The sequence below is a fragment of the Trachinotus anak genome, unplaced genomic scaffold (genome assembly GCF_046630095.1).
Source record: "Trachinotus anak isolate AG129_WGS33_773 ecotype Australia unplaced genomic scaffold, CSIRO_AGI_Tana_v1 ptg000004l, whole genome shotgun sequence".
Lineage (NCBI taxonomy): Eukaryota > Metazoa > Chordata > Actinopteri > Carangiformes > Carangidae > Trachinotus > Trachinotus anak.
In genome coordinates, this window is record NW_027273855.1 from 9,457,987 (window position 1) to 9,484,138 (window position 26,152).

The 26,152-nt window shown below is 39.0% G+C and overlaps 1 protein-coding gene across 7 annotated transcripts; it reads right to left on the reverse strand.

Moving 5' to 3' along the window:
* Window positions 1–425: 425 nt before the first annotated feature.
* Window positions 426–26,152, reverse strand: l3mbtl1 (L3MBTL histone methyl-lysine binding protein 1). 7 transcript variants are annotated; one of them, XM_071475670.1, is made up of 23 exons: window positions 25,867–26,152; window positions 25,245–25,322; window positions 24,299–24,491; window positions 22,629–22,816; window positions 17,814–17,943; window positions 17,014–17,176; window positions 16,001–16,139; window positions 15,676–15,724; window positions 15,434–15,522; window positions 14,910–15,014; window positions 14,600–14,735; window positions 13,799–13,890; window positions 13,130–13,281; window positions 11,092–11,168; window positions 10,626–10,711; window positions 10,128–10,238; window positions 7,245–7,383; window positions 5,227–5,329; window positions 4,827–5,015; window positions 4,702–4,751; window positions 4,247–4,404; window positions 3,942–4,004; window positions 426–678 (listed from the first exon to the last, which is right to left on the reverse strand). In XM_071475670.1, exons 3-23 carry the CDS (start codon window positions 24,459–24,461, stop codon window positions 544–546), a joined length of 2,517 nt encoding a protein of 838 aa, XP_071331771.1. In that variant the 5' UTR covers window positions 24,462–24,491; window positions 25,245–25,322; window positions 25,867–26,152; the 3' UTR covers window positions 426–543. The 7 variants fall into 7 exon arrangements, with proteins under 7 accessions (XP_071331771.1, XP_071331773.1, XP_071331769.1 ...); XM_071475672.1 differs by having other exon boundaries at window positions 4,247–4,362; window positions 25,045–25,322; XM_071475668.1 differs by having other exon boundaries at window positions 4,247–4,392; window positions 25,045–25,322.

Here is a 26,152-nt window from a genome sequence, read left to right on the forward strand (position 1 = left end):
AGTTCCAACTGACCCATGTTACAGCTTGCATTTAATAGGAACGATACTTGTTCATTCAGGAAGTAAATGTACCAATAATATTAGTTTCTGAGAATCTCCAGTATGGCTGTGAGTGACAGCAGGATGTCGCATCTACAGAAGGGCAACCAGAAGCAGGTAACACAGCAGTCTATTCAAAACAAGTGATGTTCGTAGATTTGGTAATAATCAAACACCAGTACTGAACTGAACACAGTGGTTGGAAAACTTCTGATGTTGCCCCTCATTTGTTTCAGCCTGCTTCTATCCACCTCCGCCAGTGTGTCCATCATCTAAATGACATTCCTCCATTGCTTTCCTTACCTCTCCTTTTTTCCCCCTCTTTATCCTGACTGGACATCATCATCATCATCAGCATCAGCATCATCCCCCCCCCCCCCCCCCTCTCTGATGGGTACAAGACACCAAACACATGAAAAAGAGGTCAGGGTCTTTTCCCTGCAAAACAATGAATTTGGCACGTGATGATTGACGGCTCAACAACCCCTGTGATTTAGGGCAAGATCACTTGAGTCCCTCATCTGTGCTCTTGAACATGAGAATGGCATTGGAGATCTTGAGGGCGGGGCCAAGCTTGATGCTCATGATCTTCACAATGTCGGTCTGGGTGAGCAGCAGGAAAGCCTCCCCGTCAATCATCTGAAGAGACATAGACACAACAGTGGGGATATAACTGGACATTCGCATGAAGGGGTGGACAAAATAACGAAAATACCTTATTATACAACAAAGCCCTGAGAGTAAGAGTCCTGAGCCTGTTGAAGATCATTATTGTCCATTTTCTTTGAGATGGACACAGGTGTATCTGAGACCATAGTTTCTAGTGTTAAATCTATGTTATTATATGAATGATCACATGACTATTGGTATGTAAAAGGGATCTCTCGTAGTGACAAAACCAAGCAGCCCAGCAAGCCAGAATTGGCTTTGAAACATGATGTCATTATGTCAAGGGCATGGTTGTAAAGCACTCAGAACACCTTTCAACAATGGATGACTTATGACTTGATTTCTTGTTTGGCACCTTTGTGACCAATTTTGATTGGATGTTATGGTTGAATTCTTTCACCAATCAAAAATCCATGTGATAACTTTTATGAGTCTTGGTCTGAAGATCATCTATGGTAACTTTGGTAAAGATTAAACAGAAGTTGTCCAAGGAGCACCAAAAACATGCTTTCTGATAAAATCCAAAATGGTGACTGCATCAGTTAGGATGATATGACAAGTTGCCATGTCTTGAGGTGTGACAATTACCAGAAACAAGAATTATGTTTATAAGGCAAATATGGCAATGGATATTTGCTGATGCCAATGATTTTGGGATCCCTCAAAATGGGTTCCCAAGGTTGTACCAGGTTAGGTCTGGATGATTACAAGCTATTTCTGAAATATGATTCCACTTCTTAACTGGCGCCTTTGCAAAGTTTGTCTGAGGAGTGGCAAAAAAAACGTTTTTGATAAAATCCAAAATGGCACCTGCATCAATCAGGTTGACCTGACAAATTGCCATGACTCGTCCTTGCATCCTTCTATGTTATTACCAGACACAAGAATTTGGATTTTAAGACAAACACATCAGTTAGGGTGGCACAGTGGTGCAGGGATTAGCACTGTTGACTCACAGCGAGAAGATTCTTGGTTTAATGAGTGGTATAGCTAATGGACTGATGGACATAAACAGTTGTAAGGCAAATAATTTTTCTGATTATACTGCCCTCAAAACTCAAAAGGGACCAGATTACTTGAGCCTCCTTCTGATGGGGTCCCAAGTCCATGTACCCAGTTTAGTTTTCATACATACAGGCGTTGATGAGATATGACCCCACTTTCTGTTTAGCCAAGTTTCTGAGGCTTGGTCTGAAGATCATCTGTGCCAATTTTAGTGAAGATTAGACAAAGTTTGTCCAAGGAGTAGAAAAAAAAAACTTTTATATAAAATCCAATATGGTGGAAATTAATGTCACATTGCATTGAACTCAGCTTTATGCAAGGAATCTAATGGTATCTCATTTTTGAAAATTGGGCATACGGTTCAAAAGTTACATGGGTGAATGCATGTAACTTTTGACTCTCATGGCAGAAGAATAAGTTTAAAGAAGATGATGATGACGAAGAGAAGGTAGAAATATGCAGATTCACTGCCTGGCCCAAAATTATTGCTTTTACTGACTGTAGTTCTCCTCAGATCTATAGAGCTTTTTTGAATTTCTTTTAGCTCATTGTTTGTTCTGTACCCACTATATACTAACTGCCCAGCACCAAATGACAGGTAGCCACAGTTTGCAACTATCTGGTGAACATAGTGGAGTATTTAGCAGCTGAAGAGCCTGATATTTCCCTCAGAAGCTGCCAGAGAGCAAAACAAAGCTAAAAAGAAGAGTGAATATTGGACTTACATTCACCTAGTGGACCAAGGGCGTAGGTTTGGTCTCAACATTGGTAGGGACACAACAACCCATCCAAAACAAAGATGACTTTTTAATGCTGTGAACCGAATGGTTTATTAACATATGATCTGTATTTACATTTCAATAAAAACTATACAAAGTGACAGACATCTAACATCTACCATCAACATGTTTATATTCAGTGAGCCTACCAGCGCTGCAGTTCCCCTTTTTCACTTGATTTTTCACATTTAAACTAGCTCCACCTTGACCACCTTCAATAGTAAAATGCTGCTAATCCAGTGACGCATCAGTAATAACAATCTAATAAAATAATAATGTGAGAATAATAATTTAGGCTAGTGACATTAGGTAGCTATCGACGGTTTTCATTTTAAATCACTGTGGCTGCTGGCTGGTTAGTTTACTGCCTATTACTGATGCTCTGGGTGGTAAAAAAGCTTCTGATGTATCTTTATTGGTTGCATGATATGTACAGAGAACAAAACGTGTTGGTGTGGGCAACATTAAATTATGTGTGCTGCGCAGTGCATTCAATAGAGGAAAAGAGTCATTTGAAATACTAAATTTTCACCCATCCTTGAGTTCTGGACTGACACTGATACTTACCAGCAGACTGCTCCGCCCTCGTCTCCTATGTGTCTGGTAGAAGATGTTTTTAATTTCAGTTTAGTTTTAATTTGTTTTTTAAGCAGGTTTGCTCATTTAGTTTTTTTCAGTTTTTTTTTTTTTAAATGCTTAGTTTTTAGTTTAGTTTTTTATTAGTTTCACTGTTAGTTCTAGTTTTTTTGTACTTTGTAGTATTTGTCAGGGGTGAGATTCAAAAAGGTCAGAAAAGGTATTGTGTGATAACAATTAATATAGTAGAGTACACATGTACTGGTCATACACTGACAGCCAATCAACTGGTAAGATACTGCTCCATCTGGCACAATTCATAAAAATATCATATCCACCAAAACTACTTGGATTATGTATAAAATAAACTGACACAGATGAAAACTAAAGCTTAACCCTTAGTTAGTTTTGTAAACACATACAGTTTGGGTTAGGTTTAGGGTTAGTCAGTTTCATCTTTTTTTTTATATAAAGCCTTCTTTTTATTCTTAATTCAGTAAATGAAAATGTTTTTTCACATTTAGATTTCATTATTTCATTAGTTTTAGTTAACTTGATGAGTTCTCTCAAATATTGGTAGGGACAGTTCTGTCTGCCTTAAATATTGGTAGGGACATGTCCCTACCAATCCTATGCAAACCTACACCCTTGTATTGCACCCATCCTAATGTTGATCCACGTCTGCTGAAGCTGTAAATAGCAATTGTAAGGTAATAATAGGTCTGTTAGCACAGTTTGTTTCTCTTGTGCTTACAATCACTGCTCACTGGGAAAATTGTGTGATTATATGATAATGCAAAGGTAAATTTGTCAAAAATCATGGTCATGTGTGAATAAACCTAATATTCATTATCAATCATTTTGTGGTCTCACCTCTTCTTTGAAGACACGAGCCTGTTCTTCACAGCCAATTAGATTCTGGACAAACCTGAAGACCTGCAGAATTCAGACGTTGAAACATTCAATTCAATTCAGTTTTATTTGTATAGCGCCAAATCGTAATATACATTATCTCAAGGAACTTTACAGGGTAAGGTCGAGACCTTGCTTTATCATAGAGAAAAAAACCAACAGTCCCCACAAAGAGCAAGCACTTGGCAAAATCAAAGCAATTAGAGAAAGTAGAAACATTAGAGAAAGAAAAAAAAATATGAGGGTAAGTGATAATATTTGCTGACCTCTTCAACACTCCATGCTGCCACCTGGCTGGCGTGTATGCCCTGAACACCGGGCAGCAGCTTACAGTGCTGCTCCCAGCACAGAGACAGAGTCCTGTCCGACTGACTGCTCAGAGCTGACATGAACAGTGATGGATACACGCCCTCTGAGGACATGTCTCAATGAACAAAAGCGTGATTGGTTGACACACAAAAACATGTTGACAAAAATATGTTTTTCACTGCAGACATTTTGACATATCATAGCAGGAAAAGAACAGGTGTAATCAATTCCATTTAGACTTTCTGGCTTATTGTGAGTCTTAGAGGGAACAGATCCATCATTAGAAGTATCAGTTCCAGTTATGCTTTTCTTACTGTGACAAGTCAAAACATCTGATGAATTTTCCAATTTGACTATATTTATACCATTTTTTTTTAAAATTGGATATGCACAGTGTATTTAGAAAACTCACTCTGGTAGTCTCTCTGCTGGTTCTTCCTGTATTTGGGAGGACGACCAATCCTGAAAATAGGGGAAAATATTAATATGAGACTAAATCAAACCTGCACACTTACAAGTACACTCGCACACCCTTACCTGCCACGGTAATGGGTCTTCTTAGTCCTCTGGCCAAAGAAAAGGTTCCTCTTACATTCTGAGTCTGACAGGTCAGCCTTCAGCCTGCCCTGATTACGCTCAGCCAGTGGGCAGCCGGATATGCAGTGATGGGCAGTGAAACGACCGGTCACATGGCCAGATCCATCACAACCAGGAGTTGGACACTTCCTGTTTCAAAGACAGTTGCCCACATTCAAATGGAAATCCAGCCTCAGTACACTTTAAGAACATCTGCAAGCATATCATTATTTCAAAATGTTTTTGGAGTCTTTTATGGCCCAAAATTTATATCAGGTATTAATACAGATTGTAATGGTTGGCCCTGGTGAATAGAACATCAATTCAACAACCTGATAATAAGACTGAGCTAATTTCTGACCTGTTGTGGAAGCTGTACTTGTTGGTTCTGGGGTGGCTGACAGGTTTGCAGGGAACAGAGGAAGGGTAGGTGGACTGGCCTGTAGCAGGAGGCTCCCTCACTCCTACATACATACAAATACATACATACATACATACATACACACACACACACACACACACAGGGTGATGGTCACTAACGCTCTCCCAGTGCCTCACCATATCAGATAATGCGCATAACAAGTTATGCACATATTTTGACTCTAGAAAAACCACAGGTGTTAATAATAATATTAATGATGGCTGTTCTGTTCAAGTGTCTCAATGAGCGATGGCACAATACTGCGAACCTGTAACTGAAGCAGCTACATGGAATTCAGCCCTCACTGATTTTATTATTTATACGTTTGCTTTTTGTACAATGACATGTAAAAAGGTCCAATATAATAGCTAATATTATTAATACATAATATTACCAATATATATATATACCAGCAGCATACAGGAATCTATATTGAAGAAAAGGGCAAAAATTAGGAATGAATATTTTTTGTAAAAAGAAAAAGTAGTAAATCAATCCATCAGTACATAGATCAAAGGATATTCAATTCAATTCAATTTATTTGTATAGCACCAAATCATAATATACATTATCTCGAGGCACTTTACAGGGTAAGGTCGAGACCTTACTTTGTTATAGAGAAAAACCCAACAGTTCCCACAAAGAGCAAGCGCTTGGCGACAAGGGGGAGGAAAAACTCCCTTTTAACAGGAAGAAACCTCCAACAGAACCGGGCTCAGGGTGAGCGGTCATCTGCCTCGACCGGTTGGGTTTAGGAGGAGAAAAAGGGAGGGGGGGAGAAAGGAGAAAAGAGAGAGAGAGAGGGACCAGCTGTATAGGTAATGGTGTTATCAATAATAATGACAGATAACAGTGGTTAATAGTAATGATGAGTAGTGGTAAATCTGGATCCGGCTGCTCCAGAGGCAGAGATACCTGCAGAATGAGGACAGAGAGCGGGAGAGAAAGGAGAAGCACAAACTATGGGAGAGAAAAAAAAATACAAAGTTAACAGCATAAAGTAGTTGAGAGAGAGAGAGAGAGAGAGAGAGAGAGAGAGGGAGAGAGAGAGAGCCCAATGCATCATGGTAATCCCCCAGCAGTTTAGCTCTATAGCGGCATAACTAAGGGATGGTTCAGGACATACCCGAGCCAGCACTAACTATAAGCTTTATCAAAGAGGACAGTTTTAAGCTTGATCTTAAAGGTAGAGAGGGTGTCTACCTCCCAAACCCACACTGGGAGCTGGTTCCACAGGAGAGGAGCCTGATAGCTGAAGGCTCTGCCCCCCATTCTGCTCTTAGAAACTCTGGGAACTACAAGTAGACTTGCGTTTAGAGAGCGAAGTGTCCTATTGGGAAAATATGGAACTATAAGCTCTTCAAGGTACAATGGTGCCTGACCATTAATGGCTTTGTAGGTGAGGAGAAGGATTTTAAATTCTATCCTGGATTTTACAGGGAGCCAATGCAGAGACGCTACACAGGAGAGATGTGATCTCGTTTCCTAGTTCCTGTCACTAATCATGCTGCAGCATTTTGGATCAATTGGAGGCTTTTTACTGAATTTTTGGTACATCCTGACAATAAAGAATTACAGTAGTCCAGTCTTGAGGTAACAAATGCATGAACTAGCTTTTCAGCATCCTTTAGACACAGAATGGGTCTGATATTGCCAATAACAACACGGATAAATTAACAAAAAGGTCAATAGCAATAAAGTAAATGATGGGTGGTTAATAAATTGATGGCAGGATAGTAGGAAAATACATTGGTGTATTGACAGAATTTAACTGCAAACTATGACACAAATAGTTACACAAACACAAAAAGAAGATTTTATTCTTTTCTAAAACAGGCTTTAAAAAAGTCATTGCCTTTAGCAATTAAATTTTTAGAGTACACATTAATTTTGTTACAATTTGATGCTCTCAAGAAGAACTATGATTTCAATGAAGAGTGAAGTATTGTAGTTGCTACCGTGTGGCTGTGCTTTGGTGTCCCGTGGGGGAACTTTCAGCGGGTGACCGGTTGCTTCACACCACCCTGCTGGGTGTATGTCTGGGTGATCTGAGTCCATCCACTCATCATAGACATGACTCCAGCCATCATAATGGACCTGAAGGAGCAACAGAGATGGAGCTGTATGAATATTATACATGAACCCCACACTCAAAATGCTCATACCCCAGTCTGTATAATGGCTAATGACTAAATGTCACTAGATGATGTAATACACCAATTAGCATATTCATGATGCAATCCCTTGGTATTTGCATTCAGCCTAGTTTCAGCCACATTTGGTTCTCTCCAATAAAGCTGTTCTTATTTACATGATTTTATATTTCTTTTGTCAGACAATGGAACAAGTCAGAAATAGTAACTGAGATGTGGCCCATTAAGATTACATGTTCTGGATTGATGAAAATCTGGATTTTATAACCATGATGACATAAGTCAAAGGCAAAGACTGTGCTGTGATTTCGGCTATATTTACTTGTAAAATGATCACTCGCAGGGAAGAGGCAAAAGAATAGCTTTATTTTTGGCTGGGCCACGATAGAGGGGCCAGCCCTATAATCTGGAATCTCCCTATTTGACTGCATAGGCATACGTGGACACCGCATTGGTCGCTTTAATACATCAGGATCTCGGCCATATTGGACCAGGCGAGCCTACTCTTTGAACAAATAGGAATAACAGGAGGAGCTGCAGTTTTTCTGGATAAAAAGCAGTGTTTACATTTCTCAGCCAATTTCAATTAGTCATTTTTCTATTCAAGGGTTTATGATCTATGTGGAGTAAAAATAAAAGTTTGGTCTTCAGTTACTTATAATCATGATAGTTTTGGCTGTAATCACTGTTTTCTCTAAGGAGGAGTGTGTATCAACATTAGGTTTACATGAACTTAATTACTGACGTGGTGGGAATTAATGATTTGCTGTAATGACTTGTTGAAACACGTGAGTAAAATAAATACAATAAAATATATGAACTAAAATATTGGGAGATTACGGCAGTCAGCCTACTTTCTATATAGTGGAAGGATAAGCTGAGATACACCTTTATTGATCCCAGAGGGGAAATTCAGGTGTTAAAGCAGTATAACATACTTACATGATGGTAGATGTACATGCTAGGGTAGAAATGCTATGGTAGGGGAAAAAAGTGAACATACAGTACAGTAAAATATGGAATATATGTCTAATGTAATGAGAGAAGTAGTACTAGATACAACAATAATTATGGCAGTATATCCTATATTATTTACACATTTCTGCTTATTAAAAGCAGTGATTACAGCCTAAACTATCACAATTATAAGTAAATGGAGACCAGATTTTTATTTTTACTCCATTTAGATCATAAAGCCTGAATATGAAAATGACTAATTGAAATCTGATGAGAAATGTAAACATTATAGTGCATTTTATGCAGAAAAACAGTGTCTCCTCCGTTTATAAATGTTTGTTTGCAGGCCAGTCTTGCCCTTTCCAATATGGCAGTGTCGTTGACATACGATCCAGCAGCAAAGGCGGCGTCTAGGTATATATGTCTACGACTGACTGACTGACTGAGTGACCATATTCCCACCACTGGTCAGCTGAATGCCACGTCACTGAGTTGGGGTCTCTGGTGCAACAGGTTCTACTAGGGGAGTGTTTACAGCCCTCAGTGTTGCCAACACCATATTGTTGCTAGATTTAGGGACTTTTTTCAAACAAGACTGGGTGTTAATCTAGTACATGATGAGCCAGTCTGGTTTCCTGGCTGCTCAGGAACTGCAAGGAAGAGGAGGAACACTTCCAGTTCACTGGAAGCCTTGCCGCCATTGTGGCACATAAACTACTTTCATTCCATGTATAATTATTACTAAAGGAGGCAGTAAACATGCAACACACTGGGTAGAGAGAGCAGGGGAGGGGGAGGGAGCTCAGCGGTAAATGTTAAAAACACTAGCAGATCTCAGTATGCAAGTATATGTAACAGGAACACCAGCAACCAGAAATGATACTCTTAATGCAGCACAGCAATAAAAGCCCTGTCCACTGAAACTCTAGAGGGCTTAAAATTTGAAGTTGAGTTTGTATCAATACGTAATGCAGTAACTTTAACAGGGTATCGAGCAACTGAAAACAAGGCTTGGCACTGAAATTCCACTATGCCTAATTCTAATATCAGAGGGAGTTAGAAATAAAGACCTGTCTCTAATAAAAGTCTGTTACGTTCTGGAGTTGGAAGTTAACAAAGGCTAAACTACCATGGCTCCCAGACAGAGGCTGTGAGCTGTGTGAGAGACAAAATAAGAAAGACTGTGTCAAGTTGCCCCAGTGGCTCACTTGGTGGAGCGCGTGTCATTTGGACTTACCCCTTTGCATCTGGGTTCGAGTCCGGCCTCTGGCGAGTCATACCCTCCCTCTGTCTCCACAACATTCCACTCTCTCTCTCACTTTGACTGTAATAGGGGCAAAAGCCCGAAAAAATAACTTAAAAAAAGACAGACAGTCTGTCTCTTCTAACTTTCTCTCTGAGTAAGTATTTTATTTTTAAGTGAATATAGTCAAAATCAGACAATAGTCTTTGTCATATGTGTTTAGTCTTATGTGTTTGGTGATTTTGTCAGACAACCTAGTTAGTTAGTTAAGCTTAGTTATAAAATCAGAATTTGACCATAGGTGGTCCAGCCATATACTAGGTTTTCACCTAGTCTTGTTTTTCTCTCACACAGCACACAGCCTGTACATGTGCACCCATAAAATTCATGACCTCAGACATCAGTACTTAAATATCCAGGTCACACACACAAACACCAGGTCACACACAAACACACACACACACACACATACTGAGTATTATTATTACCTTAATGCGGTGAGTCTCAACCTCCTCCACTGAGGCCACTCTGATCAGACCAGGACTTCTCTTGTCCACAGCCTCCAGTTTCATCTGAGGCTGGAAGCTGTGGGCCACACGCTGCAAGACAGAGCAGAGGATGAGGGGAAAAAATACTTAATCATACTTTCAATAAAGCATTGGCTTAACCTGCAACATTCTTAATTTATAGTATTCAGTTGCTATACTTTTATACTACTTTTTTGTGTTGAGAATTTTATATTCCATTATATTATACATAATATTATGGTAAAGAGATGACAGGAAATGAGGAGAGACTCTCAGCACTCAAACCAGAGAAGTTGCAGTTCACGATCAGAATCTTAAGGTGTTTTTATACCACTTTAAAGTTGTTTTGCAACCGGTCCATATGCATTAGCATCTGTTATGAAAAAGTCAAACTTAAACTGTGTTGTTGTAATGTACAGTGCCTACAGCCTGCCTAGTATATTTACTCTCTGTTCTCACCGCTTTAAAGGCATCAGCAGCCACCGCCTTAGAACCTGTCTCCTCCAGGTAGCGAGACCAGGAGAACAAGCCCGGGTCTGGGTAATCTGGTGCAGCAAAAAATAATTTTACATCACACTTTGAATACAAACATTCATCCCATACATACCACCTTGCATATTTTCAACTGGCTCCTTCACAGTTTTCCAGTATTCTTCTTATCTGTTATTTGTGCTAATCTTTGCGATTATGTTAAAGTATCTGCTATAAAACCCATTTGATTGATATGCACAGTGTATTTCAGGTATTTATTTGCCACACTCACATCTCTACATTCATTGTGAACTATTTATGGACATGAAAGAAACAAAAGGACAATGTTAAGGCCATGAAGCATAACCGGACAGAGTTGTTTTTGAAGTGTATGACCCATGGTATGCTTAAGAAAATGATTAAATTAATGATTCACAGGAAACACATTGGTCACCTTGGGGTGGTGTTAGTGGCAGGTTCCTCTCCTGGCACCAACCAATAGGATGAATGTACGGACTGCTGGCATCACACCTGCATATTTTGAGAGCCAAAAACAACAACAACATCTAGTGTGAGTTTATAGCAAAGGTGGTATTGGAAGAAATGACATGACAATTAATAAACGAGGAATGCCACTGTTTGTGGATTTACCTGATACTTATTTAAAGCTTTATAGTAGCACTGAATCAAATGGCTACATGTAATGTGAAAGGCCTTACTCATGATGACAAACCCAGATAGAATTACCACCCACTCTACAACTCTACTGAGCTTGTTTGCCTCTTTTAGCTCATTGTTTTGATGTATGACATTTTTACTGTCTGGTTCAGTCTCAGCACTCTCACTAACCCTGCATTCCACCACACCAAGAAGCTGTTTTGAACACCGATGAAATAAACCTATAATATGTAATATGTGGAATTCAGTCATTTGTTCGACAGTATGGTACAATATAGTGCTACATAATACAAACTATTTGATTATACTTAAATCTAATGCTTATTCTTTTTGCTTTATTCTTATTTTATTGTTGCGCCTTTTTTAAAGGAAAGGAATTTTGGCAGATATTAATGTGATATTGTTATAAACATAAGAATTGTTTAACAGGAATTACATGGATGCCAAATGCTAATGAGTACAGATGTGATTATCCTGGTGTGTGTTTATGCTTTACAGAACCGGGTGAAAATAAACAGAGACTTTATGCACTCCATGCAAGGTCCAGTTTATCCATCCCAGTGTACTACATATATAATAAAAGGAGCTATTTAAGACAGATAAAGTTAGCAGCTAGTGAAGACAGTGGAGCATCTAACAGTAAAGGAGCTATATATTTTTTATAAGGGGTTAGTTGAGACCATATCAGAGCTAAAAGGAGAGTAAATATTGGCCTTTGTTTCATCACAAACACAACTTCACAATGAATGTTAATGATTCTCTGTGTCTGCTGGATGTGAAAGTAGGCAATTCTTTTGCTTTAGTCATAGCAACTTTATATAGCTAATGACAATATGTTGGGGATCTCAGTCACTTTGTTTGTCCCTTGGTAGCCAGGTTTACATGAATGCAGGCCCGACACAACCACACTTCTGTTTTTAATTAATCAGATGATTAGACCTCTGCTCAGGTTTAAATTTAATGCTCCCAACTATGGGATTTCACCAAACTATAATGTAATGCAAAATTAAATCAGTAAGTTAAAAACTAAATTATATTATTATTATTAGAAATTCAATTTACAAAACACATAAACACATAAATGATTTTATCACAATATGTAATCTAATAAGAATTTTAAGAATGACTGATAGTGGAATTTTGTCTTGGGCCTATGGCTAATGTGTAGTACTTACTGGCACTTGATATGTGAAGATGTATGCTTTCTTACATGGCATCAGGGGGTCTGGCAGATATGCAAGAAGATACTGCTTTACAGTAGTCAGAAGTTACTATGTATGGTAAGGTATATTGTTAGAACACATGTTACAACCTATAAAAGATCTGTGTTCAAGAGTTGCTCTTTGTCAATATCTCCTGAATGCATGTTCACTGATTATTGACCCGTTGATCATCGATAATACAATGTTCAACTGAGCTTCGACCTTCCAGTATCTACTATATTATACCAGAGCTGTCAAATTCTCCAGCCTCTGATAAGTTCTTCTCATCTCCTCAAGAAATCATCCTTACAATGATAAAGGTTGTGTGAGGGGGCCAAAGGTGCATAGAAGCTTGAAGTTTAACAAGTAAAATCTGGGCTTTCAGGTTGGAGGTTTTTGAGAAACTCCAATGGGCATCAGTGAGCTGCCTTAACAATGTTGTTACTTTCCTATTGATGGCAGGAAATATTAGAGATCCATGACTCTGTTCTCAGTCTACATTTAGCAACTTCTAGGCATGTCACAAGCCTTAGTTTCTCCATAGCTTTTGAGTATCATATTCATTCAATTATTTCCAAAATTCCATGCATCCTGAAAGATTCTGAAGCTTACCAGTAGTCATATGTGTCATCCCAGTTGTCAAAATGAACCAGGAAGCGGTCATCCACCACGTCAGTGACAGTTGCTACACAGATGAGGGAGGGGTTCATACGATCGACAGCTTCCAGCTTCATTCCTATCTCAAAACCACGCTTCACATCGATCTGAACAGAAGACAAAACTATTAGAAAATACATGACAAGAGTGCATAAGGAAGCAGAGACAGAGAGACTGGTGGAGTATAGGTTAATTCAAAAACAACAGATAGACAGTCAGTATTGAAGCTTGACCCCTGCTGGAATTCCACATGAGGGTGCAGAAGGAAGTCCACATCAATCCAAACGGACATATGGCTTTATGATGTTCTCACATTAGATATTAATAATAAAACAGATATCAGACAGGACATCAGCTCCAACTTTGACAAAGTAATGCAGGTAGAGATCTGAATGAATATTGTCACATTTATCTTTTGGCTTGACTGGTCTTCAAAATGCTGTTGTATCTGCATCTACTGAATATCAAAAATGATTTCTGAGATAGATAGAAGGTGCAAATTATTTAAAATTAACTTTTTTATTATTTGATTTGGAGCTTTTCCAACCTTAAATCTTTCACCTCATCCATTCATGCTTGTAGATAATACAACTACCGTATATTATACTGTATAGTGGCAGTTACCCTCCCAGGACTGGCAAACAGTTCTTTGGGAGCCACTTGTGCTTTAGTCATTCTCAGGTAGTTTGTCCAGGTAAACTCCTCCTCCTTGCAGCCTGTAGGATAGACAGAAATATAGAAAATGAACAAGACTGATATTTTAGGAAAACAGCATAACATTTAAAGGAATCATTCAAGGAAATGCACTTATTTGGTTTCATTTCCAGGATTAGATGAGAGAATTGATACCACTCTCATATCTGTATGGTAAATATACCAGGCTTATCTTAGCATAAATACTGAAACAGAGGGAAACAGCTAGCCTGATTCTGTCCCAAGGTAACAAAATCCACCTACGAGCAACTCACATAGTCATTAACTAACATTTTCTTCTAAATTGACTGTTTCCCAGCCAAGAAATAGTCCTCCACATGACAATGTGTCATTTTTGCACTTCTGTTTTTGTACGGCTTAAATAAACTAGATATAACATGTTAATTAGTGGTAATTAGCGTTTTAAAGACATTGTTCAGTGAAATTCTTTACCTTTGGTCAGAGCCAGGTTTGTTGTTTCCAGTCTTTATGTTACGATAAGCTAGCTGCAGTTTCCACCTTTATATATACCATATAGCCATGAGAATGTTACTGATCTTCTCACCTAACTCTTGGCGAGAACGAGAATAAGTGTATTTACCAAAGTTTCAAACTATTCCTTTAAAAGGGCAGATTCATCCTGTGAAAGAATAAACATTTTTTTTAATTCACAATTTTAATTTTGCCTGTTCTTTGGTTTTTCATGGTGTACAGAGTGTTGTCTCCTCTGACCTTTGGGAGTGTGCAGTTTGTGTCCTGTGCTTTCACACCAGCCTGCAGGGTGGATGTCAGGGGAGTTGGCATTCACCCAGAAGTCGTGGCAGTCAGAGTAGCCATCAAAATGGAGCCGCAGCCGGTAACCACAGACCTGGATGATCAGATGACACACTAACTTAAAACAAAGGAGGCTGGAGAAGGCGACACCAGGCTGAACTTTTCCTGCATGCAAAGCAGTCTGTTAGTGAAGGGTGATTTTTAATCCTAAATAAATTCTTCCTGGCCATTAAGATCCATTGACCGTGTTAATGGATGCCTGGCTCACCTCAGCTACAGTGAGGACGAAGTACATGGACGGATGCTGCGGATCGATGCCTTCCAGCTTCATCCCCTGTTTAAAGCCGTTCTTCACTGTCGGCACCCTCTGCGACTGGACACAGGATAAAAGAGCAAATATTTCAGTACAGGACACAACAGAGATTTAAATGAAATTATTTAAGGAAATTATGCTTGTGAGGAAACTGGGTTGGGCTGGCTAGCTCCAAAATGCTGGTTGTTAGAGAAATAAATTACTTTAAAATGAGAGTACTCTAAGAACTTCCCTGACACGACATAAAAATATGTGTGCTTTTGGCTGCATGCATCCCTATCTCCAGGGAAAATGTACATTTCTCATTTCCTCACTTGACAAAGTTGTACTATCTTTTTCACGAAGGCAGAACCATTCCTGCCCTATAAGGAGAGCTGCAGTGGTGGTAAAAGAAGTAGTAAAAAGTCATGGGTATATGGAGGAATTTGTGTGTACAAAGCACTAACTCAGGCTGACACTCTAGATCATCTCTTACATACCTCTTGAAAAAGCTTATTGGGAGCTGCAACAGCTTTAGTTTCCTCCAGATACTGAGCCCATGTCCACTGCTCTGTCTTACTATCTCCAGCTTCAACAAAAAAATCCAGTTAGTTCATTAATTTGTACAATGTGTATTACAGCAAGATATGAATGAAATACAAGCTCAAACTAAAGGAAACTTAACAGTTTGATGACAGATGAAATGTGACCAACAAAATCACGCAAAAAAGATTAGTCCAACCTCCTCTGATGTGTCTGCTGTCTGCTTTAGACTCATCCATTTTCTCATCCTTAAAAAACATGTAATAAAACTTAAATGAGTGTAAAGAGTAAACAGACAATACAGTCACTGAATTAGAGCAGATTATGGATAAGAAAACAAAAAAATATATTATTTGTAAAGACTATTTGTACTCAATCAGCTTTTTCCACCATGTCACTTACAATACTTTAAGTTATAAAATGCTGTAATCATACACATCTGACTAAACTCATCTGATATGAGTACATCTGGTTATCTTTTATTTATCTCCAGATGTTAAATGGAAATAACAACGCTGTCCTACCATGCCCTCGATGTCGGAGTCTTCCTCAGAGGGACTCAGGTACTCCTTTTTCTTTCTCTTCCTCATAGGTTTCAGGTGATCAGGGTTAAGGGAGGAGACCCTCCCACCTGCTGGCACCTTTTCCACTCCAACACTCCTCCTGAGATGCAGAGAGAACAGATAGTGTTCCTCGGGTCTGAACGCATCACCAGACTCTGGCTTCCTTCAGTTTATGTCCACCTTGAACACTCAGTTGTGATTGACTTTGTTGTATTTTTACAGTACTCAATTTGTCTAGGATAGTTTTTCAAGAATGCCTGTAGACAGCCCCAGTGCAGTGATAGTATGTGAGCTTGTTTCTTTTACTCACACATAAGCATATGTGTCAGTGAGTGAAAATTTGGGACATGCTACATCCACAATTGCAACCCTACACATTCACTGTGTTGAGAGTTCACTCAGTGGGAAGACATTTTGCACTGTTATGTCAGTTTACTGTAAAATCATATTTCTTCTCAACATATTTACAATGTTTTGCAAAAGACTTTTAGATACAGTTGCTCATATTTGGTGGGTGTGTTTTCAGTGTTCTACACCCTGAAGCATATTTGCCAATATAGCTGGTGTGGAGACCCAGGTATGTCACTCTAACGACTGCCGTTGGCACATGGAGCACAAAGGGAACCAATGACATCATCAGCCTTGTGAAAGCCCCTCCCAGAGGTTAAATACCTGGGTCTCCACACCTGGTCAGGTGCGAGAAAGAACTGATGAAGCCTCTTGGATGAGAGGTGAAACGTCTTCCTAGACAAATAACCAAGTCCAGTTGCTTTCGATTTAAAACTCCTTTGAGAGTCTTGTAAACAGTATGTGTGTCAGGATGATTAAGAGTGAGCATTAATACACAAGAGACTGATATACTGAGAATTTAAAAGAGAAGAAAAGAGTGAGTGCATACATGATTGTACTAGTGTACAGGTGTATGTAAAGATGAACGAATGAGCATAAAGGACAAGCAGCTGTTGTGAACACACCTGTCACTGATGGGCTCTCTGCGTAGCTCCTCTGTGTATGGCCTCTGAGCTCTGGGATCATGGTTATGTTGTCCCGGTCCGACCTGGACTTCAGGTTTGACCGACACCAACCTCCCTGGCTCCACAGCTGCATCTCTGACACAGCCTACAGGAGCTGACACATCTGACAATACAAGGACCAGGAAAGTCAGTTAAAAGGCTACAAGTGAAAACTGATGGTACAGATTTAAAGTTCAAATCTAAATGCTGTAGATTTTTATTTAATCTGGCTGTAATTCTGGTCTATTATTATTTTTGACCACTACTTACATGTATCCATTTTTCAGCTGGATTTAGATTTATTCTAATATCTGAGTGATGCCTTTTTTAAATATTTTTAACATGAACCTGCAGCTGCATTCTCTTCACTTATCAAGAAGAACCCTGCTGCAGCTGTTGTTATCATTACTCATTTCTGCTTAACATACACACAAGTGATCATTGAAAAGAGCATACCAATAACAGTGCTCCCATGTATAGAAATATTCCTTAACTAGGATGACACCTGCAACATGAGTAAACATACACAACACACTGAAAAGCTTTATTAATCAAATATGTGCTGTTATATAGGAGATGTGGACACATCTAAAAACAAACAAAATAGTATTTCAAGATCTAGTATTTCAATCTATTTTTGTGTCACACATTGAAATCACCATCTACTGGTTCTAAAATGTTTTCAGTGTTGTGTGCGCAAACTGTAGTATTTTGTGTTCAGTATCTGACATTACTGTAACCTTATGTAACCATGAGTCTACCTGGCTTGTCTGCAGGAACACCCTCTGTGGCAACAGATCTCCCAGAAGTCCCTGCTGTGGGTTCAGTGATGCTGCTGGTGGTCCCTGGGGTGATCAGTGTGCTCAGCGTTCCCACATCACTAACGCAGAACTACAACATACACACACAAACACACACAGAAACACACACACACATACACATTAATGGATCCATCTGCCAAAATGTGTCCTGGTCTTTTATTGAAGCTATTCAACCCTCTTTTCTCCTCAAAAAGGTTTACCAGGCATTTACAAGATGTGTCCGAGCTACTCATTTGTCCCAATTCAGTCTGCAGAAATAAATGCGATCATGCTGATGAGTCAGGAGTTTAGTGAAATATTATTCTGACTTACTCTCTCTCTTTTTAATGTGAGAAAGAAATGCATCACATTTTGTTTATCTTGCAGTGTGAACCCAACCGGTCGAGGCAGACGGCCGCCCACCCTGAGCCCGGCTCTGTTGGAGGTTTCTTCCTGTTAAAAGGGAGTTTTTCCTCCCCCCTGTCGCCAAGCGCTTGCTCTTTGTGGGAACTGTTGGGTTTTTCTCTGTAACAAAGTAAGGTCTTGACCTTACCCTGTAAAGTGCCTTGAGATAATGTGTATTATGATTTGGCGCTATACAAATAAAATTGAATTTAATTGAATTGTGACTTTGCTATTGTGGCCTCCTTTATACTAACCCAGTGGAATGAGTTCAAGTGTTTTCTGATCTACATGTAAAATTTTAATTCCAATCACACAGCAGAAATTTACTGCAATTATAGGATCAATTTGTTTTTAAAAAAAGTAAAAAGGGATAGGTGGGTGACAATATAATAAACTGTCTTTAGAGCATCTCAGGTATGTTTTTTTTTTTTTATAACTGTAAGGTCATCTGACAAAATCACCACACACAGAAATGAAAGACAACGACTGAGCTGTGTTTTCAGCTGTATTTACTTATAAAATGATCACTCAGAGAGAAAGTTAGGGGAGACAGAGTATCTTTCTTTTTTTAAGTCATAGTGAGAGAGATGGGAAAAAGAGAGAGACAGAAAATGACAGGCAGCAAAGGGCCACAGGCTGGACACACACCTGGGCCGCCAGGTCATAGACCAAGCCCAAATGACACGCTCTACCAGGTGAGCTACTGGGGCGCCCACTCCATCCACATAACAGACTTCTATTAGAGACAGGTCTTTATGTCTAACTCCTTCTGTTTGATATGTAGAATTGGTCATAGTAATTAGTGTGAAGCCTCGTTACCAGTCACCTCTCTCTCTACCCTCCTGTTCTCTCTGTCCAGTGTGTCTTATGTTTGGTTATTTCTCTGCCTCCTTTAGTAATAATGATACATGCACTTAAAGTAGTTTATTTGCTGTAATGGAAGCGAGACAGTGTATTGTGCATGAGTGCTCCTCCGTTCCCTGTAGTTCCCGAGCAACAGGGAGACCAGAGCGGCTCAGTAGAATGTGGCTCAGCACTCCGCTGAGCGGTGGGGGAAATACCATCACTCAATCAGACAGTCAGGGGTATTTGTGACTGTATGGCTGGCCCAGATGTTGCGGTCAGGGAAAAACTAACATTAAATCATAGGCACATGGGACCTGGTACACAGTATATTCACAGTGTCCAATTCAAATTTCCATCACAGTCCCACTGGATAAATCTGCTAGAAGCGATGATCATAAAATTAATAATGTAGTGAGCCAAACACATTAATCACTTAAAGATAATATGTGTGTGTGTGTGTGTGTGTGTATATATATATATATATATATATATATATATATATATATATACCGACATCTGTGGCCTTTATCTCCTCCTTTGGCCAGCTTATTATACCAGCGGGGTATCTGATGACTGGCAGGGTGTACTTGTTGATGGCTTGGATCTTGTTCTGCCAATTCAGGATCTGCCTTACTCTGTGTAGGTATTTGGCTGTGGCTGACTTCCTTGTGGCCTCCTCATGTTTTCCATTTGCCTGTGAGACCCCAAGGTATTTGTAGCTGTCCTGAACATCTGCAATGCTGCCTTCTGGTAGTTCAACCCCCTCAGTGAGCATCTACCCTCACTTGGATACCACGTTGTTGTAGACCCTGGTGATGTGGATCAGTGAGTCAATGTCTCGCTCATTCCTGGCATACAGCTTGATGTCATCCATGTAGAGAAGGTGACTGACAGTTGTTCCACCTCAAAACTGGTATCAGTAGCCACTCTTTGTGATGATCTGGCTGAGGGGGTTCAGGCCTATGCAGAACAAGCAGCAGGGATAGCGCATCACCTTGGTATATGCTGCACTTGATGGTGACTTGTGCAATTGGCATCCCCTTGGTATATGCCACACTAGATGGTGAAATTGGCTTTGGCTAGAGTTGTTTTCCACTGCCCCATTGAGTTCTTAATGAAGGCTCTTTGTGTCCTGTTGATGTTATACATTTCCAAGCATTCCAGTATCCATGTGTGTGGCATTGAGTCATGACAGGAGCTTCCATGTTGTGCAGAGGCAGGTTATTGACCAGTAGTTGGCTGGAATTGCTCCCCTCTGAGAATCTTTTATGATCAGGACTGTCCGTCTGGGTCCATCAGCATCCATCAGCAGCTGGTTCATTTGTGCTGCTAGGCGTTCATAGAGTGCTGATAGTTTCTTTAGCCAGTAGGTGTGGATCATGTTGGGTTGCTGTTCAGCTCTTCATGCCTGACACTCTTTCTTGGATGTTCTTGGATGTGTGCCATTGTGATGGTTACTGGATCTTGTTCCGGGATATTGCTGTGGTCTGCTCTTAGTTTCGCTAGCCACTGAGCATTGGTGTTATGCGATGCCTCTTTCACTCGTATGTTCTTCTAGTATTGTTCAGTCTCATCCCTGGGTGGAGTTGAGAGCTGACAAACTTCTCTCCTTGTCTTGGCCTCCAGCCTCTTCCTCCATGGGGCTGTCCTTTGTGGCTTATCTTGTTCAACTTGTAGCCAACAATCTCTAGGATCACTGTTGCTGTGGTGGTGGTGTGGTGGTGGTTTTCGAAGCATCCATATATCCCGTAATCTCTGCATATAACCCCTCTGACTGGGGTTGCTTGTATAGTAGCATTCCAACAGTTACTTATTTTCTGCTCTAGTCCATGTATGTCTTGTTCCAGTAGCCCATTTGTCATAGGGTTGCCCTGGTCCCCCAACACCTGAAGCGGACCTTGTTGACCCGGGCGACATCCTAGCCCGGAAAATTCTTGTATTTGTGGTTTCACTCATAGGCTGAAAGCATTAAGGACCTTGCCTAAGGGTCCACACAGGATATTACCCCCGCCCTGACCAGGAATTGAACCCCCGGTCTCCTGTGCCTAAGTCAATGGTGTTAATCACTGAGATATCCAGACGCTATATTATATATATATTTATATATATATATATATATATACACATACATACATATATACATATATATATATATTAGGGCTGTCAATCAATTAATAAGTAATAAATCACACAGTTTGAAATGAATTAATCATTCATTTCAAAATTCAAAATTCAAGATTAATCACCAAATGAATGAGTAATCACAAAGAGTGTATATTTCAAACACCACTGTTTAATAGCATCTTAACACAAAACTACACACAGAACCATGTAGTGTCAAAGAGAAAACTCAGGCTCATAAAGTGCAACTTGATTTCAAAATCAAGTTTCAACTTAGATAATCACCATCTTGTATGCGCCAAGATAAATTGTGTTAACAACAAAAAATATGATCTATGTTGTGCCTGAGAAAGTGTCCATAGAAACAAAAAATAACAAGCTTTTCATCGGATGTTTTGCAATAAGGTGATATTGTAATGACGAATTGCTCCTGTGATAACTAAATTCGGCTTTGCAAATTGTGCATATTACTTTTGTTTTCAAAATAGTTCAGTCGAGCAGCTTTTTAAATTGAAATGTTCAACCTAAAACTCCCTCACCGCTCGGCTCCATCTTCAGCTCGTCTTTGGCTGCAGGGATGAGTCTCACGGCTTCCGTGTCATAGGTCAGCGCCCATGCAGGAAGTACACAAAATTGCGGTGGCGTTTATTGGCGTTCAAATTTTGAAATTAATCACAATGATTAATGCGTTAATTTTGACAGCCCAAATATATATTTTTATTTATTTATATACATATATATAATATATACCTTACCAGATTCTTGATGTCAATTCAATGGTTGCAATGCTCATAAATTTCATTTTTTTAATGTGTAGATATTTTTTATTTGATTTTTTTTTTTTATTCTTTAATTGATACTGATATTAACATGTTTATGTTCAACACAGCATTTATTTTAGCATTATTATAATTAGTATTATTTTGTTTTTTTTGAATGAGTCACACTGAATTTCTGACCAACACCAAAATTTGAGATTAATATTTGGCAATTTTACATAATAAATTACTTTACGTATTTATCAATTATCACAAATTAGTTTCCAATTAATGCACTAATAAATTGCTCCCCTTGTTTCAGTACAAATCAATTTTTGTACTATATTTTGAATGGGGAATCTGTGAAATCAGAAATATTTGTCTGTCTCCTTACATTTTACTAATTGGCAGAGTTCTCTTGCTGCAGTTGATCTTGTGAACAAAGGTTAATAAGAGTTAATCTAATTGCTATAGGAATAGATCAATTAGACTTTTCCAAGTAAATCACAATCTATACAGCTCTTTCAGCAAATGAGAAATAGCTTGAAAAATTCTCTAAACTTGATGATGTGAGGAGATGTAGATGGTTGGGCTGCTATGCCTACAGCAAGGTGTAGCAGAGCATAACACCAGAAGCATCACTTACCTTGAGGTTGCTGCTGGGTAGGATGGCCATCCCTTCCTTCCACTCTAGCACATGGACGATGCTACAAGCCCCACCCACCTGTGCCGTCAGGGTGGGCGTGGCCGTTTGATTTGCCCTGCCTCCTTTCCCTGGGTCTCCGACAGCAACACCTGGAGTCACCTCAACCTTCTGATGGCTGGGAGCAGGAGCTGAGGAAAGATGCATTCAGATCAACTTTATTCCTGAGCGGCCCCAAAACAAAAACAAACACAAAAAAGAAAAAAGTGAAATTTTCATGAATAAAATAATTTATTGTGCTTTTTATAATAATAGAAGAAAAAGTAGAGATCCTATCTAAACCTCTGTATTAATGCACTAATCCTTAATCATTCAAGTTTTTCATTAGATGTAATGTATTTTCATCTTTACTGCAAAGAGCACTGTCTCTGCCTTGTCTTTAACTTGTGTTTAATTCCGATGAATTCTCTTTAATATTAACTGTATATTCTAATATTAACTGTATCTACATTTTTATGAACTTGTACCCTTCTCTTTGTTGTTGACATGTTAGCCCACGAGAATAATCTGGTGCAAGTGTCACATTTTAAAAGGTGACATATACATGTTGCATTTTCACATTAGTAAACTGAGGCATTCTGAGACACATGACAGTTGTTATTAACAAATGAAACAATCACCAAGCTGATAGACAGCCACTAACCCCCTACACTGATGTTTACATACAGGATGAAATGTAATAGAAATCCTCTATACAGTACTAAAGAACACTTTGTTATGGAACATAAAAGAACAACTGACTGCCCTAACCATGGTTTTTTTGGGCTCATATCAATTTTACTATCAATCAATAAGACAATTATTTTTTCAATCAATCAATCAATTAATCATTTGGTTTATGAAATGTCAAAACAAAATTGTGAAAAATGCAAATCATGACATCGTGCTTTGTCTGACCAAAAGTCCAAGATATTCAGTTTACTGTCACAAAGAGAAGCAGATGATCCTGCTTATTTGAGAAGCTTAAAACTGGGAAGATGTAGTATTTTTCATGAGAAGCGATGCATTGATTAGCAATATATTTGCTGATTTTTTTTCTGTTGACCGACTAATTGATTTATCAAATAATTGCTTCAGCTGTGATGACAAGGACTTACTGCAATATGTGGCATCTTAAATAACCCACAGTGGACAAGCTGGTCACATTTCATATTTATTATACCAGTTTATGATATTGGAGGAGATTTACCTTATTTTGTAAAAATATCTTTACTTTGTTGATCAATTGGGCTCTCATTAACCCATAATTGTGTTTCTAGATGTGCCTTTTTTAAATTTATGATTTACATATTGTGATTGCATTAAGTGAGTCATTATAAGGATCCTCAGATGAAACTTTGTAGTCGTGATTTTTGAAAAGGAAAATAAGAAGGAAAAAAACTTTAGCTGTGAATTTACATTTCCAGTAAATTAGTTATTTGTGTATGTAAATTTATTAAAGGTTATACTCTTTTTGAATTTTATAGTTCATCTCAGTGTTTATCTCCTTGAAAGATAAGGGTCAGGGTGTTGCTCAACAACACTTTGGCACAGTGTACATGGACAGCAGACTGATAAAGGATGATCTGTCTAAACCCATGTGGCCACACTGCCACACTCACACCTGTGCTCACCTGGTAAGAGAAGAGCTGTGGTGGTGTGGGGCTGGGGCCGGACTTTCTTAGCCACACCATCACTCGCACAGATGAGGACGGCCTCACCAGGTGATGAGGAGGATGGGTCCAAAAGTCTGTGATCTTCTTTGGGTGGAGCCTCCATGTTCACTTTGGCACTCATAACTGTCTCCCTGTCCCTTACTCCGGAGCACTGAAAAGTGTATGAGTTTAAGTGTGAAAGAATATGAGGAACAATATAAAGAAATGCTATCTGGGGCAAGAGAGGAACAAGGTAAAGGGTTGACAGCTTTAATAAGATGTGTTTTTGGGGTCCAGATCCTATCTAGAACTGTCCTGGAAGAGGGATCCCTCCCTTGCTGTTCCTGTTTTTTCCATATATGGTATTTTGTGTGTGTGTGTGTGTGTGTGTGTGTATGTTTTTTTTATTTGTCCAAATCAAAGGTAAAGAGGCTAATTGATTGTGATTTTGGGCTGTTTAATAAAACTTGGCAAGAAATCTCAAGTTAAGTAATTATGGCTCCTCTGTGCTGCAACCCTCAAAATATTTTTTTTTCTACCATATGATTTATCTTAATGGTCTTGTACTTTATCATCATTAATTATAAGGGTGTTACTGTGGTATTAATACAATGCATAGAAGGACATTCATAAGAAAAGGAAAACATAGCAGATGCTATGAGATCTATGCCTACTTCGGCACTATATCGTTTCTGAACACAAAAAAAATATTACATATCCTATACCATAGAGCCTCTGCTGATGCACTGTTTTTCTCCATTTATATTTACTGCCGTTTTTCCCTGGCTCCTAGACTCTTGGATTATAACAAAAAGAAAAACTAAATGAGAAAGACTTCAATTTTTTTCTTGAGATGTCTCCCAACTTAGAAAAAATAAAGTAAGTATTAAGAGTATATAAATAAGCAATAAGAGTGCCATTTTACACAAAAATGGCAGAGCAGAGATGCCTTCTTCCATTAACAGTCATGACCCCGTCTGACTTTTTAACAGACATCCATCACCTAGAATAAAAAAGACAATATGTATGACACACCAATATTTACGCACAAGCTTCCAAGTCCACGCACACACATTAAAATACAGCATTTCAGTTAAAATGGCGGAGGATCTGAGATGCTTGAGCTAAACACAAAAATGTGTAAGAGCAGTGTCTCAAATCCTTTGAAAATCCCATTTACTGAAAAATGAATCCTGTCAACCATTCCGCCAACATCTCAAATGAAAGCAACATTTCCACCTCAAAACATTAGACATGTTACATATTTCAATAACATCGGCGCGTATACTCCCATTATTTAAACTGTTTAACTCGATATGGTTGATCATGCGTGTGCTTTTATCAAATATATATTTTAAAGATGAAAACCTTTGTGGCTGATTATATCTCATAACGCCAAAACGCTTTACCGCCAGAAAGAAAACATACTGACACCTGTCCCTTTAAAATGTATGTGGTTAAAAGATGCAACGTGCAACTCTAAGAAAATGATAAATGTGAAATAAATTCGTGGTTGCAAATCAATTCGAAAATGAATTTTGGCTTACCAGCTCTGATCTCCTGCGGCTCCGTGGCTATGTCTGCGCATGCGCCGGCCCACAGTACAGTCACCGCTTGCTGACTATAACACAACGCCGAGGACTTCAGTGCAACTGCTCCACTCATTGTAATGGTCGATATGTGAAAATTAAGCCAGTGTACTATCGATTACACTCAAGACCTCTCTGTTCGTCATTTTTCGCTTCAAAAATGTTTACAATCGGCCTCTGCGTAAATCTGCCAACCACAGGGCCTGCTCATTTCCCCTCAGAGTACCATCCCTTAATAAAAGAG

What these genes read in the sequence shown, in the direction of transcription:
- l3mbtl1 (XM_071475667.1), bottom strand. An exon ending in TGTTTGCCAGTCCTGGGAGG is followed by an intron (nt 13,282 to 13,798) that starts GTAACTGCCACT and finishes TCTTCTGTTCAG; the next exon opens with ATCGATGTGAAGCGTGGTTT. An exon ending in AAGACCCATTACCGTGGCAG is followed by an intron (nt 4,752 to 4,826) that starts GTAAGGGTGTGC and finishes CCCTATTTTCAG; the next exon opens with GATTGGTCGTCCTCCCAAAT.